This window comes from Gopherus flavomarginatus, chromosome 4 (genome assembly GCF_025201925.1).
Source record: "Gopherus flavomarginatus isolate rGopFla2 chromosome 4, rGopFla2.mat.asm, whole genome shotgun sequence".
In the NCBI taxonomy this organism is placed as follows: Eukaryota; Metazoa; Chordata; order Testudines; family Testudinidae; genus Gopherus; species Gopherus flavomarginatus.
This window is the reverse complement of record NC_066620.1, coordinates 112314298-112331372: the sequence shown is the minus strand read 5'-3', so window position 1 is coordinate 112331372 and position 17075 is coordinate 112314298. Positions and strand designations below refer to the sequence as shown.

Sequence of the window (17075 nt, the reverse complement as noted above, 5' to 3'; positions counted from 1 at the left end):
CCATTATGATAAGCAGCATATTATAACCACTAGTTTTTTCTGCCAAGTTGATTATGATGAAATCAGTATCTGGGATGGCAACTCTCCTTAGCTGTTTGCAGAGGACAAAGTTTATTACGTGGAAATGATAGATTTTTAGGTTTGTGATGTTTAGAGTACACATGCAAAGAGAATTTTAGTGGTGCAACGTGGATCAAAAAAAGTACTTCTTGTAGCAATCAGAAATGCTGGTCAGAGTATTCTCAGACCTTGTTCTGTTCTTATTCTCTTGGCAGTGTGGTTTAGTTCACAGTGAAAACAGGCCAAACTGTGTAATTATTTAGGTGCCTTTCCTGTTTCTCCTCTCATGGTCATTTACAATATAGAGAGAATGCTCGTTATTTAGCATGTTACTGAATAGCAGAGACAGAAAGGTTCTCAACAGTACCTTTTTTCCTTTGCATTATTTATAAAAAAACAGTAGCCTCATTTTTGCTTGGAAGAGTCTCTCTCAGTTTCTCTCTCAGAGAGAGAGAGAGAGAGAGAGAGATTAATTGATTGATTGTATTTCCATGCATATTATATTTCCACAAAAATGCACACCGCTGTTCTAATAAAGGTCCTTTGATGTAGCAGAGCTAGTTATACACCTTTGTCTGGAATGAAGACTAAATGAACTTCATTAATAAAGAAATTAAGCTCACTTAAAAGCTATGGCTAGGGCACATGTTTGCTTTATCAGTGTGTTTAATGAAATATTAAAATGACACCATCACCAGAAAGTGAATTGCAGAGCAAGCATGAAATGGAGTTCTACACAAATTTCTTTGCTGAATGTCCCCTCATGAAGTACAGGGGGCATCAGCACAGAAATATATTTTAACTTTAAAAAAATATATATATCCCGTGTCTTTGAATCAAACCTCTTGGAATTTCCTGATTCTCTGAAGCTATCCTAGATAGTGACATCATAAATATTAGAAGTCGAGCACTTCATTTCATTTGTGATGGAACTGAATGATGCTTTTTGCAGTATCGTCAGTGAACCAAGATGCACTAAGAGCATTTGATAGAAATTTTTTTAGCGGATTAGTTAAAACTTTCTTCTGTGCTCAGTGTTCTCAATAGCTTACTTAGTAAGAGAAATCCATATTTAACTTGATTTTAATTTTGGCTCTGAAGTTCATCTTTAAGTAATAATGATGAAGGAGCAGGGTAATTTCCTGGGGATTAATGACAGGCTGGGATGAATTGATGGCTCAGGCCACAGTCATGGGCCATTAACACCAGATGATCATTAATCTCCAGGAAATGCCCTGGACTCAAATAACGCAGTTATTGCTATAACTGGGCAAAATTGCAAAACAATGGGCATACAGAATTTTTTTAAAAAAATAGGTGATACAGTTCCAAGTAGCATAGAGAGAACTACCCTGAATACCCTGGCGTATTAACCACTCACGTTGCTTAAAATATCTGCCAATATTCCAATTCAGCTTACAATTTATTACTTAGCATGAGACTGAAAATTTTTCACATCTCCTCTAGCACAGTAATTGCTTGCTACGTTAAGAGCCTTGCTTTCTCAACTGTCAGCACTGTAACCACTAGCTGCATTTCCAATGTCCTACCTGCTAAATAGAATTTCATGATATTAAGTACTAATTTTACCAGCCTTTGCTGTTAAAGACATGATGCCCCTGGAAAAGACTCACATTGGCTAACTGTTCTGTTTGCAGAATATTGCCCACCTTTCCCTCCCTCCACTCCCCAAAGCTATCCCCATGGAACTGTATACTACAGCCTAATTAAAAATGAGAATTCTTCAGTTAAAGCATCTTTGAAAAATAGTCTTGCAAAACCAGTATTCCACCTTACCTTCAATATCCTTTATTTCAAATAAAGGCATGTTTATAGGAGGGGGCTAAGAAAACCTGTCTGAACTTAAACGTTCAACAGGTGCAACAGTATGTTACCAACGAATTTAAATCCCATAGCGTGGTCACGAAATATCTCTACAATCTATAAACAGTGCAACTACTTCTTCCCTATAATACACCAGAGAATGACCTGCTTCTTTTCCATCATAATACATCACAACCCTGTTTTAAACATGCCTGGGACATTCTCCTTACTTTTGAATAGTTTTCAAACTACCTCAGAAAGACATTATCATAATCTCTGTGTTATTTTCTGCCCCTCAATGGAATAGCAAAGAGTTGTTTTGTGGTTAGTGGAGAACTTTTTAATAACAAAGTCTCACTTCTGCAAACACTTACACATGCGCTTAACTCTACTCATGCTAGTAGATCACTGAAATGGGGGACCTAACTTGAGAAGTAGAACAACAATTTAACATTAGAAAACAAGTTAACTATAACCAGCACAATTTCTTGATGAATAATAACTTCAATATAAAATAGTTAATTGAGTCTTTTCTTTCTTTAAAACACAAAATAAAACAAATAGTTTGAAAAATCAAGTCACTTGTGTCATAAATTCAGTCTAGCAGATTTTTTTTAAATGGGTAATATGCTCTATATTGGAAAATAAATACAGTGGTATTTTTTGTAGCAGGGGCAGTACACAGCAGCTCTAGCAACATCCAGCGGGCTATCCTGTTTGCTGCATTGGGTCCGCATACTATAGTGGACTACGATGTGCTGCTTGCTGCCCTATGGGCGTTTTCTTTGTTGCACTGGTAAAGATACTGGAGATTGATTAAGCTAAAGAGAGAGGGAGAGAAAACGAAAGGCATACCAAGAACAGCTATGCTTTTAGGAGCCATTCTAGCTCACTCTAAAGAAACCTGGAGTGCTTCTGGAGAAACATAAATAAATAAAAGAATTTTTGAAAGGAACAGCTGTGATAAAACAAACATTAAGAGTTCACCCTTTTAGGTTTACCTGCATCTCCAGACAAGGCAGCTGTGCTTTTACTTCTGGCCAGGAATGAATGTGTGGGCATCAGCAGTCTGCTAACAATGCTCTTCTCCAATGGACTGAGATTTAGACGGCGAGCTGAATATGCACCATAGAAGCAAGATGTTAGATCAGACACTTTCTACAAATCACCATACATTGCAGAAGCCGCCTCAAAATACTGCACCCAGCCATACAGGGGCATCTTCAAATTATGATTCAGAGATTAAGAGCACATAGGTCACTCGTATATTTTAGTCACAACCCACTTTACTGCCTCTATCTGTAAATTTTAAACATTTACTCTCTCTGCACTTCTTTTTCATTATATTGCTGACATAATATGCTAAACTGCTACCAAGTCCTAATATTTTGTTCCTATCTCCGACTACATAGATTTTAACACGTGTTTTTGTTCCCATCCTTTTCTAGACAGGACCAATTACATATACATTTTAAAAAAAAGGAAGCCCGTCAATCATATTAGAAAAAATGTGTCATTTGCTAGCTAGCACAGAGAGAATACCCTCATAATCCTTACAAAAGGATTTTTTGGTTAGGACCCTAGCATTTCTCAAAAATCTCTTTGGTCCACTCTCAAATGGGACATTTCCCTTAATTATGTATATAGAGACCAGATACTGCAGTGATGGGCACATCAGAATTTATTACATATACATTGGAGACTAATGATCAATAAATCATAATCATCTTAACACTGCAATGTCAGATTTTATTGCATCTAAAACATCCATTCACCATAATTTGGTTTTAGGAGTAGCAAGCAAGATTGAAACTTGAATTCATTAGGCCTGGTCTTTAAAATGGTAACCAATTGCCAGACTTACACTGGAGACTGAGGTATTTTTTTAAATGTAGAGGGTCAACATTATTAATTAAACCCCTGAACTACTCTTAATCCACTTTGCTCCGGCTCCCATGAAAAGAGAGGCTGATCTTAATAATAAGTATTATCCTACAAGAGTTTAATTTCCTCAGCTGCCCTCAAGTACTGATTTTTTGTATCCAAAGCTGCTCTCCTGAATGCTGCTAACACAGAAGTGGCACCACTATAGAAATACAGGTCTCTCAAAAACAGCAGGCTGTTTGCATAAGTGCCCTTACATAATGAACTACTGCAAAGGCTCTTTTCAATTAATGGAACTATTTCGAGGCTTGCACAGATTACACAAAGTACAAAATACTCTAAAGAGGCCTCCATTAACGTACACTAGTTATCATTAAGCTTGCATCTTGAAAATAAGGAATAAACCATAGAACATAATTATTAAACTGAAGGGCAGAAAATCATTTTGTTTCCCCCTGAGCCTGTATGTTCAGTGTGTCCATTATTCTAGCTACTGTGCAAGCCCATGGATTTGTTCACTATCTCTTAATCAAACTCAATTTCTAAAGATTAACTGCATGCTAGCAAAGTACAAGTTTGAGGGAGGTTAAAGGCTGAGGCTAAAGAAATATTGTCACCATAATTAAATCTGAGCAAAATCCCACAGACTATTATGTCAACGCAAAAGGCAGAAGAACAAGTACTAGACACAAAATCGGGACCTACTCCTGATGAGCACTTACTTTCAAATATAGTACATACTACTACCATGTGTAGTCCTGCTGATCTCAACAGGGCTACACACACAAACATTACACTCGGTGGTAAGCTTTTGTAGGATTGGGACCTAAGAATTCATAGAGAAGAGTGTGCACACACACTGTAACAGAGTGGTCTGCCCCTTTATAGGCCAGGGAGTCTCGGACTAGCCAGCCCTGTTTCATTATCAGACCCATTTGGGAAGGGCTCAGGTGTTCCCAATAAAAAGTCTGTGAAGATTCAGTTGATGGGGCTGAGGGAAGGAGGTTGGCTCCTGTAGGGTAGCACTGGTGCAGAATAAAAAGCCTCTGGATCCTGATAGTCTGCTTTGGTAGGGAGTTTTGTGGTATATAAAAGCTCGATATAAAGCTGTCCTTGAGAACCAAAAAATCTTACTGTGTTATAGGTTTAACCGTGTTGTATTGAACTTGCTTTGATCTACTGGAGTGTGCAGATCCGCCCCCTGTGGAGCGCTGCTTTATCGTGTTATATCCAAATTCGTGTTATATCGGGTGGCGTTATATTGAGGTAGTGGTGTACTTTGTTGACTTTTGTTTGAATTAACAAAAAAACTGTGCCCTGCAGGAAGAGCCTGAAATATGTGCAGCAGAGCCTCAGTCCTCCCTGGGCTGGGGAGACAGGCCAGCATGCTTGCACATGGTGGAGATGCTGGGGAGGGGATGGGCCCATGGAACTGAGACGGTGGCTAGCCTGAGCCCAGACCAGGTAAGGCAGCCCTGCTACATACATACTGACAAATAAAAACACATAACGTGCCCACTCACTCATGAGGCCATGTTGTAATCAAAGACTTTTGAGTATGTGGAGACTCGCAGATTTATTCTCCCCTCAGTGCATAGGGGAGAGCTACATGTAGAACTCTCTCATCCCTTAATCAGTCAGAGAATACAGACCGCCCCCCTTCCCCAAATGCATTTCAGAACACGTTTCTGCACAAAGGAACCAAATATCTGTGTTTACCACTGTGAAAGTAGAATGAATTATATTGTGAAAATAGAAAGGATTAAAAAAATGTTGTCTATACCTTTAAGCAAAATTGTTAAAATGTTGCAATCCAGGTGTCAGGAATACAGACATTAACATAGAACAATTGCACCGTTTAAGGGCAATTGGTGAAGTATTAGCCTCAGACCGATAACAGTTAGTAAGGAAATAGGAAATGCATGCTGTGCCCCAAGTAAATTTTACTGTTTTGCTTTCTTTGTCCCTTTGTCTAATTCCCGCTCTTTTATCTGTATAAATAAGACTGTTTGGGCCTTGCATGGCCACTCACATTATCTGGGTGTTATTGGCGGAGCGCTGCGCTAATAAAACAGAGTGGTCTGACAAATTGTGAGTCCTGATTCTAACTTTGACAATTTGGAGGTCCCACTGAGATGGCAACCGTCTTCACTGGGGCTGTGTGATTCCTGACCGTTTTTGTAGGATGACCGTGGCAGCCAGCACCTGGGCACTTGGCCCAAGCGGTCCTCCACTAGAACAGAAAGGCGCACAGCCACAGTGAGGTCTACGCCATCGAACCTGTTGGTTCCCACTCTGTTCTGGTAGGGATCCCGGGATCTGACATCAGGAATCTGGTCAGGTAATTATTTCTGTGTTTTGTCCGGACTGAGGACTGTCCTGTCTCTGTGTCTATCTGTCCTCCCTGTGAAGTGTTTGAGTCTGGGTGCCGTCTCTGTCCAGGGATCGGCCAACCAAGGGGTTCCTGTCCCCGCAGTCTGAGTGAGTGAAATCTGCACAATCATAATCACAGCCGCACCGCACCTTGTGTAAGACCCTTAGTGTGAAAGCAAGGGCGATTGAGGCAGTAGCTTCTGGGCTCCTTTTGTGTGTTGCACTGGGCATTGCTCTGATGAACCCTAATTTCCTTCTTGTGTGATTGGTGTGTGAAGTCCTCCTGTATGGGTAACCAGATGTCTAAGCCGGGACAGTTCCCTAAAGGAACTCTGGCTCATTTTATGTATTTTAGGAAGGGTCTGGACTCCTGTAAGTTTCTGGAAAAATGGTCTAGGCTAACTCAGGGAGATCCCAAAACTCAGTGGCCACTGTTAGGATCTTGGGACAAGGATCGAGTAGATGTCTTAAAAGACAAACTCAGCCAATCTAAAACTAAATTGGCAAAAGGAAAGGTCGATTGTTTCATGCAATGGTGGAAAGAGGCAAATCGTAGATGGACAGAATCGAAACTCGCCTCTCTCAAAGATTCAAATAATAAGTTAAAAGCTTTATTAAAAGCCTCCTCTCCCACCACCAGACCAAGCGCTCCCCTTTACCCTGTTCTCCAAACCCCGGATCGATCCAACCCCCTTCATACTCCCATCTCATTGTAAAAAGGACAAAAAAAACCTTGTTCTGTTCCCCTTTGTTGTCTGCCTCAATAACTGATTCTTTAGTGTTCCACTACCAATTCAGCAAGGAGGGTGGGCTCCTTAACTAGCCCCCACCCTTCCTGGTCCCTTTCCTTGAACATTTCTTTCAAAATTGTGAAATGACCACAATATCACTCACAAACGATTCATTGAAAAAGAAAAGCAGGATCGGGCCCAGACAAGCAGGCAAGCAACAGATAAACTGAAAAACATGTTGAAAGCCCTAAGGAAATAGTGTCAGGAGTAAGAAAAGCAGTAAGTGCAGGCATAAACCCTGGAACAATACTTAAAAATGGTAAAATCTGAGGTGATAAAGGTGTCATTTTGGGACATAAACAAGTGATTTAAGAAAAGAGTAAAAAGTTAACTCTACAGAGGCTGAAAAGAATTAAGCAGTTAAACTTTGTGAAAAATGTTAAAAAGGACCATGTTAAAAAAAAGAATTCTTGGTTTCTTTGCAGTCATTCTGAAGGGAAAATGGGCCCTTTTTCCAGAAGAATGCCTGTAAATAATCCAAATATATATACAGCTATGTAAAAACAAAGCAGTGTAAAGAAATGTTAAGGAAAAGAAAATGTGTATGTATCTATTTGTCTGTGAAAATATGTAAAGTTCTAAGAATCTAAACCAACACATCTGGTTTGTAAAACTCCTGTTTTCTAGGTGTCAAAATTGGTTTTGTTTTTGTTTTTAATGCCACTAAAAACTCATTTGACTCTTTAATTCAAAGGGTATGGCTACACTTAAAATTTCAAAGCGCTGCCGCAGCAGCGCTGCGGGAGCGCTGCCAGGGCAGCGCTTTGAAGGGTGAGTGTAGTCAGAGCGCCAGCGCTGGGAGAGAGCTCTCCCAGCGCTGCACGTAAACCACATCCCTTACGGGTGTAGCTTGCAAAGCGGGGAGCCGCGCTCCCAGTGCTGCAGCACTGATTACACTGAGGCTTTACAGCGCTGTATCTTGCAGCGCTCAGGGGGGTGTTTTTTCACACCCCTGAGCACGAAAGTGGCAGCGCTGTAAAGTGCCAGTGTAGCCATGGCCAAAGTTGCAAAACTGACAGACCTTTTTGCAAGACCCAGGTAATTAGTGCTGTTTGGCTTTGGGATTTAGCATTTAACCCTTAAGGAGTAACTTGATTCTTTACAAAAATTAATATGTTTTTAAATAAAGACCAAGTCATGGCTGCAATAGGGCAGTCAAAATCAGGAGAATAGGGAGAGATTCTGAAGTCTTTTTGTTTGTTTTTTTTTTTTTTGGTAACAATAGCAGATAAAAGCTGTAATAAAAAAATTAAAAATTAACAGTGACCCTCTGAAGCAACAGCAGAGGTGAGGTGCACAAAACAAAATGAAGCAGTGTTAAAAACACTGAGCCTTAAAATGGCTCTGTGTAATCAGACTGTCACTTTAATAAGAGTACATGAAAAACTCTGTAAGAACAAAACAAACAGTTACACCTTATGTAAAAATTAATATGGCTAATGTTTTTAAAAAGTTATAGTATAAAAAGAATGTGCATTTTCCCTAGGACATGTGCAGTGTATATTGTAGAAAGGGGTAAAAGAAATGCAAATGAAACGTGCTGCTAAATTAAAATCCTATTAGGGCTCCAAAAAGAGCCGCAATAGGCTGTGTTTTCTTTTTCAGATCCCTGTGTGTTAAGACAGAGTCTCTGAGCTCTGCTGATGGCTTTGAATCCAAAAGCCAAGCCTGTGTTAATGCAAATTACCTAACTAATAAAAAAAGGTGAAAACTGTCAGCACAAAAGCAGCTGCAAATAAAAACATACCTGGTTAGCAAACAAACTGCCTACATAAAAGGCATGGTATAACAAGATACCTTTAATAGATTTGATACTAATGTTATTGTTAATATTAAACATTAACATAAATTTAATGTTAATAAGTACCCCTGTAACAACTTATAAGGTGTATGATTTTTGGAAAAATCCTTTGAAGTAATATGGTAATAATGCTTCTCAGCTATTATCTGTAAATAAACTTAAAGCTTAACACAGCAGGAAAAACATTACAAACTTGGTCTGCTATATAAAAGGAAAAACTTGAGGTACATCACCTCATAAATTTAATAACTAAACAGTGAAATAATTTCCGCATAACCCTTAAAAAGTAAAAGCCATTAAAACCTGGCCTGCCTATAAAAAAAACAAACAACAAACAACAACAACAAAAACACAAGAAAATATGGGGGTAATTCCTCTGTTTTGCCTGCAATAAGCAAGGGTCTTTGTAAAAGAACGGACTCTTTAACCAGTAATCAATGCCACCCCAAAAGGGGTAGAAAAATGTTATTTTTGTCTTTCAGATAATCCAAAGTACTGTATAATGGGCTATGTGTATGTGTTAATTCTTGGGAAAAAAGTGTTTAAAAAGTGTTAGCAACCCACCAGAAGACAAATGTAAATGTACTGTAAGTACTCTGTTTACCAATAATCACATTTACTATTTGCCACAACAACAAAAGAGTCTCAGCTTACTGTAAGCACTGATTTAGCTGAGTTCTCTATCAGTCTTGGCATTGAATGGCAAACAGTTACCAATCATCTGTTAAAAGGTAAAAAGGTGACATAGTTTCTCAAAAAAAAATGTGGAAAACTGAATTATTCATATTATACACGCAAATGGGGACATGTTAAGAATTGCCACTGCAGAAAAACATAACAGCTTACCATTGGTATAACATATTTTCTGAATGGTCTCCCACAACTACTGGCATACTAATGTTACTACCTCTAATTGTTTTTGGTTTTAAATTGTATGTGTTTAATTAAAATGTTTAAAATGTGCTGGTGGATAAAACAAATGTATGTAAAGCTAAAGCCACAGGCCCAAATCACCTCCCAGTATTTTCTGTTACGTGGACTAAATAAGAAGTGACACTGGCGATTAATAATCTTAGTGTCAAAAGGGGGATATATAGGAGCAGGATTTTATAATGTCCCATAAAAATTAAAGTATAATTTGATTTCATCCTGCTAGCCATTTTTTTAAATAGCAGAAAAAAATGACCCCCTGGGACTATAAGATTCTGTTTTCCCATATGCATTACAAATTGGGCCCTCTCTAACTCTTTGTTTTAAGATTTAGGTAGTAAGAGACAGGATTCTCTATTGTGTCTATGTTAAGTAAATTAGAAAAACATTAAAGGCCTGGGTCTCAATGTAAATTGTCTTGGTTATCGATTGTAAAACTTGCAAGGTTTAATTTGCAATGCTTTTTTGCTCGATATAAAATACTACTGTTTGTATTCTCAATCTATTTGTGTAAATAAGAAATGTATGCATCAGGAAAAGATAAAGGTGTAAAGGCCATTGTTATAGCCAGAGTCAAGGAAGAAGTAGTAAAGAGACTTAAAGAACATCAAAAAATCACCAGGCACTGCTTACTACCCCGACGGCTATTAAACTGTCTGGCATCTCAGAGTGGATACATGCTTCGCAGTGTAAGAATGCACCACCCCCAGTAAACCAATCATCACCTCAGGACCATGCAGAGTCAATTGTGACTCCAGAAGACGACGTAGAGAAACAGCCTGAAATACCTTACAATCTACGCTCTCGTAAGGGTTGCCGGAAGCAGACAACTACATAAAGCAAGGCCCAAGAAAAAGCAGTAGTAAGCCTAGCGCCTGCTGCCTGGTGGACATAAAACTGTAACTGCAGTTCCCTCAGTTGAGGTTGTCAGAACCAGAAGGGCCCTGCCTCCAACATGCACCTCTGGTGGCGCCTGTTCCTCGGCTGTTGGTGTCTTAAGGTCTGGGGAGTCCACAATGACAAATTCTTTTATCCAGCAGCAAGTGTGGATAGCTCAGACCCTTAATATTTCTAAATGCTAGGTCTGCAGCCACATCCCAGCCCACTCTCAAACTGGTGTTCCTGTCCTGGCTACCCATTCAATTCCCCAGACCTCACTGGAGGACCTTGTCCGTTTAACACAATGGAACAGTAATGACACCTGGGCAGAGGCTATTGGCAGTTCCTTTATCCCACTTGTGGAAGTAATATACCACGCAAAAAGGCTCCTGAGGTTACAAGCAGTAGTTGAAATAATAGCAAATGAAACCGGAGGAAATTTAAAAACCCTGGCCAAAGAAACAGGGGTGATCCGACAGGTGGCCCTCCAAAACCGTCAAGCATTAGACATAGTGCTGGCGGCCAAAGGAGGGACCTGTGCTCTCATTGGAAAAAAATGTTGTGTGTTTATACCTGACAATACCAATGAGGTAATAAATCGCATATCTTCCTCATAAAAAGCCGAGCTCTTTATGGAAGTGGCTAAGTAACCTGTTCAATTTCTCTGGCATAGGAAACTGGTTGTTTCAGGAAGCCCTAACTATCCTGTTTGGAATCTTGGTGATTTTTGTATGCTTTCAGTTAATTTCCTGTTATATCCAGAATTGTGTCACCCAGATGATTGCCCCAAAACAGAGTGCTAATATAATGATTTTAAATATCACTGATGAACAAAGAGATAAAAAACAATTAATTTGTGGAACCAGTAAAATTTTGGTCATGGCGTAAGCTTGACCAAAAGGAGGGATTGTGAAAGTAGAATGAATTATATTGTGAAAATAGAAAGGATTAAAAAAATGTTGTCTGTACCTTTAAGCAAAATTGTTAAAATGTTGCAATCCAGGTGTCAGGAATACAGACATTAACATAGAACAATTGCACCGTTTAAGGGCAATTGGTGAAGTATTAGCCTCAGATCGATAACAGTTAGTAAGGAAGTAGGATATGCATGCTGTGCCCCAAGTAAATTTTACTGTTTTGCTTTCTTTGTCCCTTTGTCTAATTCCTGCTCTTTTATCTGTATAAATAAGACTGTTTGGGCCTTGCATGGCCACTCACATTATCTGGGTGTTATTGGCGGAGCGCTGCGCTAATAAAACAGAGTGGTCTGACAAATTGTGAGTCCTGATTCTAACTTTGACACCACCAAAATTATAAGTCAAATAAACACTGGCTGTACCATCACAGGGAAAAAAACAACAACCCATCCATCCATTTACAGGGTAATTAGTTACAATGAACCTGCTTGGAAGGCAAGCAACAACTATGAACTTTCAAACACCATAACAAGCAGAGAGGAAGAATATTTGCAATCTACTGCCATGCTATCCTTTAATTAATATCTTTGTGATGAAGTTTTAAAAGAGGAGTAATTTTAACCTGATCAAAAGTAGGGACTAGGAAGAAGTGAACCAACCATTTTTGGCGGTGCTTTGCAGAGTTTCTCTAGATAAATTAAGTCTCAAGAACCCATTTAACCTAAACTGAGCTTCTGACAGCATTAAAAAAGGCTGAGCAAACCAGATTGGCACTTTTTTCTATTTCAATAGTGTGAATATTTAAAAATTGGACCTTGGTTCTGAAACCTCCTCCAAATCTCTCTGATGGGTGTGAACCAGAAACCTGCATTAAAACTCTCTGGAACTTTGCATCCTAGGTTAATCTCATATTGAAATTATTTATATTCATAGCTTCTACGAAAGCCATATTTCACCTTTAACACATATTCTAATGACCATTCGGGTAAAAAGTTTAGCGGGAGCGGACAACTAAACTATGGCCTCTGGGCCTAACATGGCTCATGGAGCGGCAAAAAGAGGCCTGCAGCCACCTTCTTCTTTAATGCAAAGATGTGGCCCTGGATACTACAGGACTCAGCATGTAGTACAATATCGCGGGGGCATGGATCAGCATTCACACTGCAGCGTACTCCTGATCAGTACCTGGCCCAAGCTGGGGAAGCTAAAGATCCAACCAGCAGACCAAATTCAGTTATGAATCCTGGTCACACGTCACATGAGGCACCTTGCACATATGCTATGAAGTTCAATGCCAGGCATTTTAACTGTTCAGACCTGTAATCTACACAGGTTGCACCTCTAAATTAGAGGGGAGGGTAGATGTAATCAACTCAATTTTATGCAAAACCAAGTGTGGTCCTTGGTGTCCTGGCAAGTTGCCAATGCATCCTCAGGAGTGGGGGGAGGAGGAGTGTCAAAGGTTAGCCACCTCTTGCGCAAAGCATAAGCAACTTTTTATTTCAAGACTTTCAAAACAATTATTTGGGGGGCAAAGAAAACAAGAAGAAAGGCCTCTTCATGGGTGTATCCAAGATGAAGTTCAAAAGCATAAACCTTTCCAATTCTTCCACTTCTTTTATTGAAAAACTGATGATCTGTCCTGCCAACCCCAAACATTCAAAAAAGCAGATGTCAGGCCCCATAGCATCATGAGATATTTTTTAAATCTCATGATTTTTAAAGAAATATATGTTCAGGGTGGATCAAAATCTATTAAAAAATTAAAGCATGGGATTTATTTTTATTTAAATCAGATGTTTTGATTTAAATGATTTTTAAATTTTATTTAAATTATAATATTTTTCATTTAAAAATAAACTCATTTAAAATGAAATCTGAACTTGATAAAAAATATGTTAAGGCCTAAACTTATAATCTTTTAAAACATTTAAATCAAATATAAATATGCTGAATCTGTGAGTCTCTATCAAAAACTTTGCGTTAAAGTCTGCTTTTCTACATACAGGGAGAAAACATCTAATTACAGAGATTAAGCTTTATAAATATAACACAATAGGTCAGCTTAAGTGACTTGGGAGACTGTTTTCTCATTTTCGAGTCAGGCAAGCTGGAACTTAAGCTCCAGTCACTTTCACTTAGGCACATTTGAAAATTTTCCTAGGCTGACCTGAAACAATTAGTTAATCCCTCTGGTTAATAAATCATTTAGTTGTAAATATGAAACATGTTTTGATTAGAGAAGTTTATGTATCCAAAACATGTAAGGTTGTTTTAATAAAAATGAGTGTGATATGCTGTTTTGTGTGTTTAATGTAATTTCAGTTAATATCCTAATACAGCTTGACACAAATCATGTGCAAAAAATAATTATATAGTAAATTTATATCATTCACCATTTTCTAACATACAAAAAATGTACAATTGATAAGACTGTTAATAAAACTATTAAGCTACATAATTGCTTAAATAAATGTACATAGTTATAGTGTACCCTACTAGGTAGGAAAAAAGATGCAATTTTCTTAAGCATCTCTGGTATTAAATTTAGTGTAACAACTATTACTTGTAAATCAATATGTTTTAATGGTTATATTAACCAATGAGAATGCACCTTTCTTTAGAAAATAACTGACGTGCAAATGGAAAAGTTGATTTAAATTAATTATTTAAATTGAGGTTTTCCACTTGGTGGTTTAAATCACCTTGATTTAAAATGAATCCACCCTATACATGTTGGGTTCTTTTTATTTTGAAGAAAAACAATTTCAGAGAGGATGGCTTTGCAAAGCAAAGAATGTGTAACTTCTACAGAACCTAAAATAACATCCAGTTAATGAAGTTTTCCTTGAAGAACACTATTTAATTTTCTTAAACGTCTCTGGTATCAACTCCCTTGTTTGAATTATGTTAATTATTCATGTTTAGTACAAAGTAAGTTTGAAACCCATTTTAGCTGCCTGACTAGTTTTAAAACTGTAATAAAAAGCTGCACAATAATGCTGAACTTGAAAGGGAATGAATACATTTTTTTTAAAAGTCTTATGAGCAAAGCTAAATGTCCATTAATGAAAACCTTTTTCTTAGTATGAACTGAAAAGTCCCCTGTTCTTCAACCATTTAAAAGATACTACTTAACAGAAGTCATGTCCTTGGTGCTAGATACAAGCTACCTACGATAAGCTCATCATACTCCAGTTCCAGGCATCATGCTTAGGATAAGGGCAAAATCTGCCTGGGTGCACTGAGGCAGATGAAGAAGGAGCCTCTTCTTTCTCTTGCACAGCACAGTTCTTTTAAGAGCCTCTCTTAAGAACTAACTGGAGAGGCCACTCCGTGTCTCTAAAGTTAGGGGCTCAGCTGGGTTAGGGTGGAACCCCATCCTGGGTACCTGCTAGCAGGCATTAGTGGAACATTCACTAATTTTTTCCAAAAACAGATTTAAAGACCCTTATACAGGATGCCAGTGTCGCCCTGTCCTCTGAGCTCATCCATAAGTGTTGGCGAAGGGAATAAGGGCTAAGCCCTATTTTCATGAAAACAGCTACGGCTCTTTTAGTGTTCAGGCACAGCAGACTCTGCCTCACCGTTTAGGGTTTTAACCAGAAAACCGTATGCAATAAACTGCACGGGATGGTACTTATTAGACTAGCTTGATAGGATGAAAGGCTTTGTCAGCCCTGAAGATATTGGAATCTGTGATTCCAAGGAGTCTAGTATTCACACCTGAGCCCTGAAGCACTACACCTTCTTGCCTGGAGGATTTATTAGGTGAAATGTCTCCACCCTGGGGTAATGTATTGTATACTCTAGGCACGCAATAACACACAAACAGATCTATAAAGGCACCCGCTGATCATAGGTTCACTGAGAAACCATGTGCATTAAGAAAATCCTGAAGTAACAGTAATACTTGGCACTTGTACTGGTTCCGAATGGAAAGTCAACATTTACCAGCAGCTTGCCAACAACACCAGCGGTGTCAGAGATACAGCAGTAGTGCCTTATACTTAGCACAGGAAAGTCATATCTGAGATAACACCAGGTGGGAGCCATTGGTAAATGCTGTGTGTGTGTGTGGGGGGGGGGGGGCGGTTATGGCAACTACTATGTACAGTTCTTTGTATTCTCAAAGGACTGTACAAACCTCAATCAGAAGTCTGGAGAGTCCTGTGAAAACTCACTTTTTGAAGTCGTGTTTCCTTTATTTTAATAATTTATTTAATGAGGATAATATAGCTTAGTCCTAACTTTTGCAAAAGTACTACATGATATATCTGCACAGTTAAGTTCTGTGGCCTTGTTATCCAGCCCACTGAAAAGAATGTATTAGCCTTTTCAATCTTTTTAAAACATTAAGACCAGGTCGAAAAGTAGATAGTTGACTGAAATGAATATGCTCTATTATCCACAAACCCATACAATCAGTTGTGACCACAGGCACAGGGGGTGATATTCCACATAATTATCATGCACATTCCACTACTGCTTTGTCATAACCCCTCAGAAACACCCTACAAAACAGAGCCATCACTTGTAAAGAATGGCAACAGTAAATGAAAAAATCTGAAAGGATAATGAAATTAATACTGACTGGGTTTCAATAGCTGTTGGAAGAAACTATTGTTCTGGAGTTGCAAACTTTTCTAAAACCATGACATACTTCCCCCCAAATCAGCAACTTCAGCAATTATTTTAACCCACAGGCAAGAGTTTACTGCTATTGCCCCTCAAATCTTATCAATATGGTGTGTAGTATTAAACATATAGAAACAAACAGACATTATATACAGAATCATGCATACAAACATGAACTCATTGCATCACATTTTGTTAAAGAGAAACAGACAGAGGCTTTCCAATTAGTTTCACAATATAACAAACTGTATTCTTTAAAATATCTCTATATATTATATTTTCTGTGCTCATGTACAGTAATTCAAATTTGGGATGAAATGCAGGACATCCCTTTTGTCCTTTGCTGGGAAAGGGAAATGATCCTGTATAGAACATTTTGTCAAAAAGCTTGGTCCATTTCTTTTCACACGAAGTTATCAAAATAACTTATTTTATAAAAAACTCATTCAAGATGAACTTTGTCTTATAAATTCTCACAATTTAATATTGCATGTTGTGTTGATTAAAAGTCTGATTGTTAATCTTGTTTGCAGATCTGAAAATATCAAGGCATTTCTTCCAACAGAGCAACCTTCTAAAGCTAAAGGAACACAAAAAAATCAATAAACAGACGTCGTATGAGCAATATCTAACTGCTTAGTTAAATTTAAATAAATCAGCAACATGAATGTAGTTGCTACTTAAAAGCTTTGTGAAACATGTTTCCAGAAGTTCAAGAATTGGAACCAAAGTACACATGAAAAGCAAAATGGCAGCATGACTCAACATAAAAAAAAGTATAAAAATAAAATGGTTGCATGCGCTATGGAGAGATGTGTTGTCTCTGTAGTTGCCACTCATTTACTAAAAACCTGACAGAAGCACCGCTTTTATCACTTGCTAAATGAAATCGTTCAGGCAAGTTCTGATCTTTTAAAAATATAGTTCTTCTTGCAAAGAGATGTTCATTTACTTCTTTCAACCATTTGAAGTCTTTTC

At 38.2% G+C, this 17075-nt stretch overlaps 2 protein-coding genes across 8 annotated transcripts in view; one reads left to right on the top strand and one right to left on the bottom strand.

The window, feature by feature from the left end:
- The window catches only part of PDE7B (phosphodiesterase 7B), a 708282-nt gene that overhangs the window by 463100 nt on the left and 228107 nt on the right, over positions 1–17075 (top strand). The window lies entirely within an intron of this gene.
- MAP7 (microtubule associated protein 7) overlaps positions 1–17075 on the bottom strand; it is a 197130-nt gene that overhangs the window by 31838 nt on the left and 148217 nt on the right. For all 7 annotated transcript variants that reach the window (XM_050949576.1, XM_050949572.1, XM_050949573.1 and 4 more), the window contains one exon: positions 2886–2999. In XM_050949576.1, coding sequence (XP_050805533.1) covers positions 2886–2999 — 114 coding nt within the window. The remainder of the gene's footprint in view (positions 1–2885; positions 3000–17075) is intronic.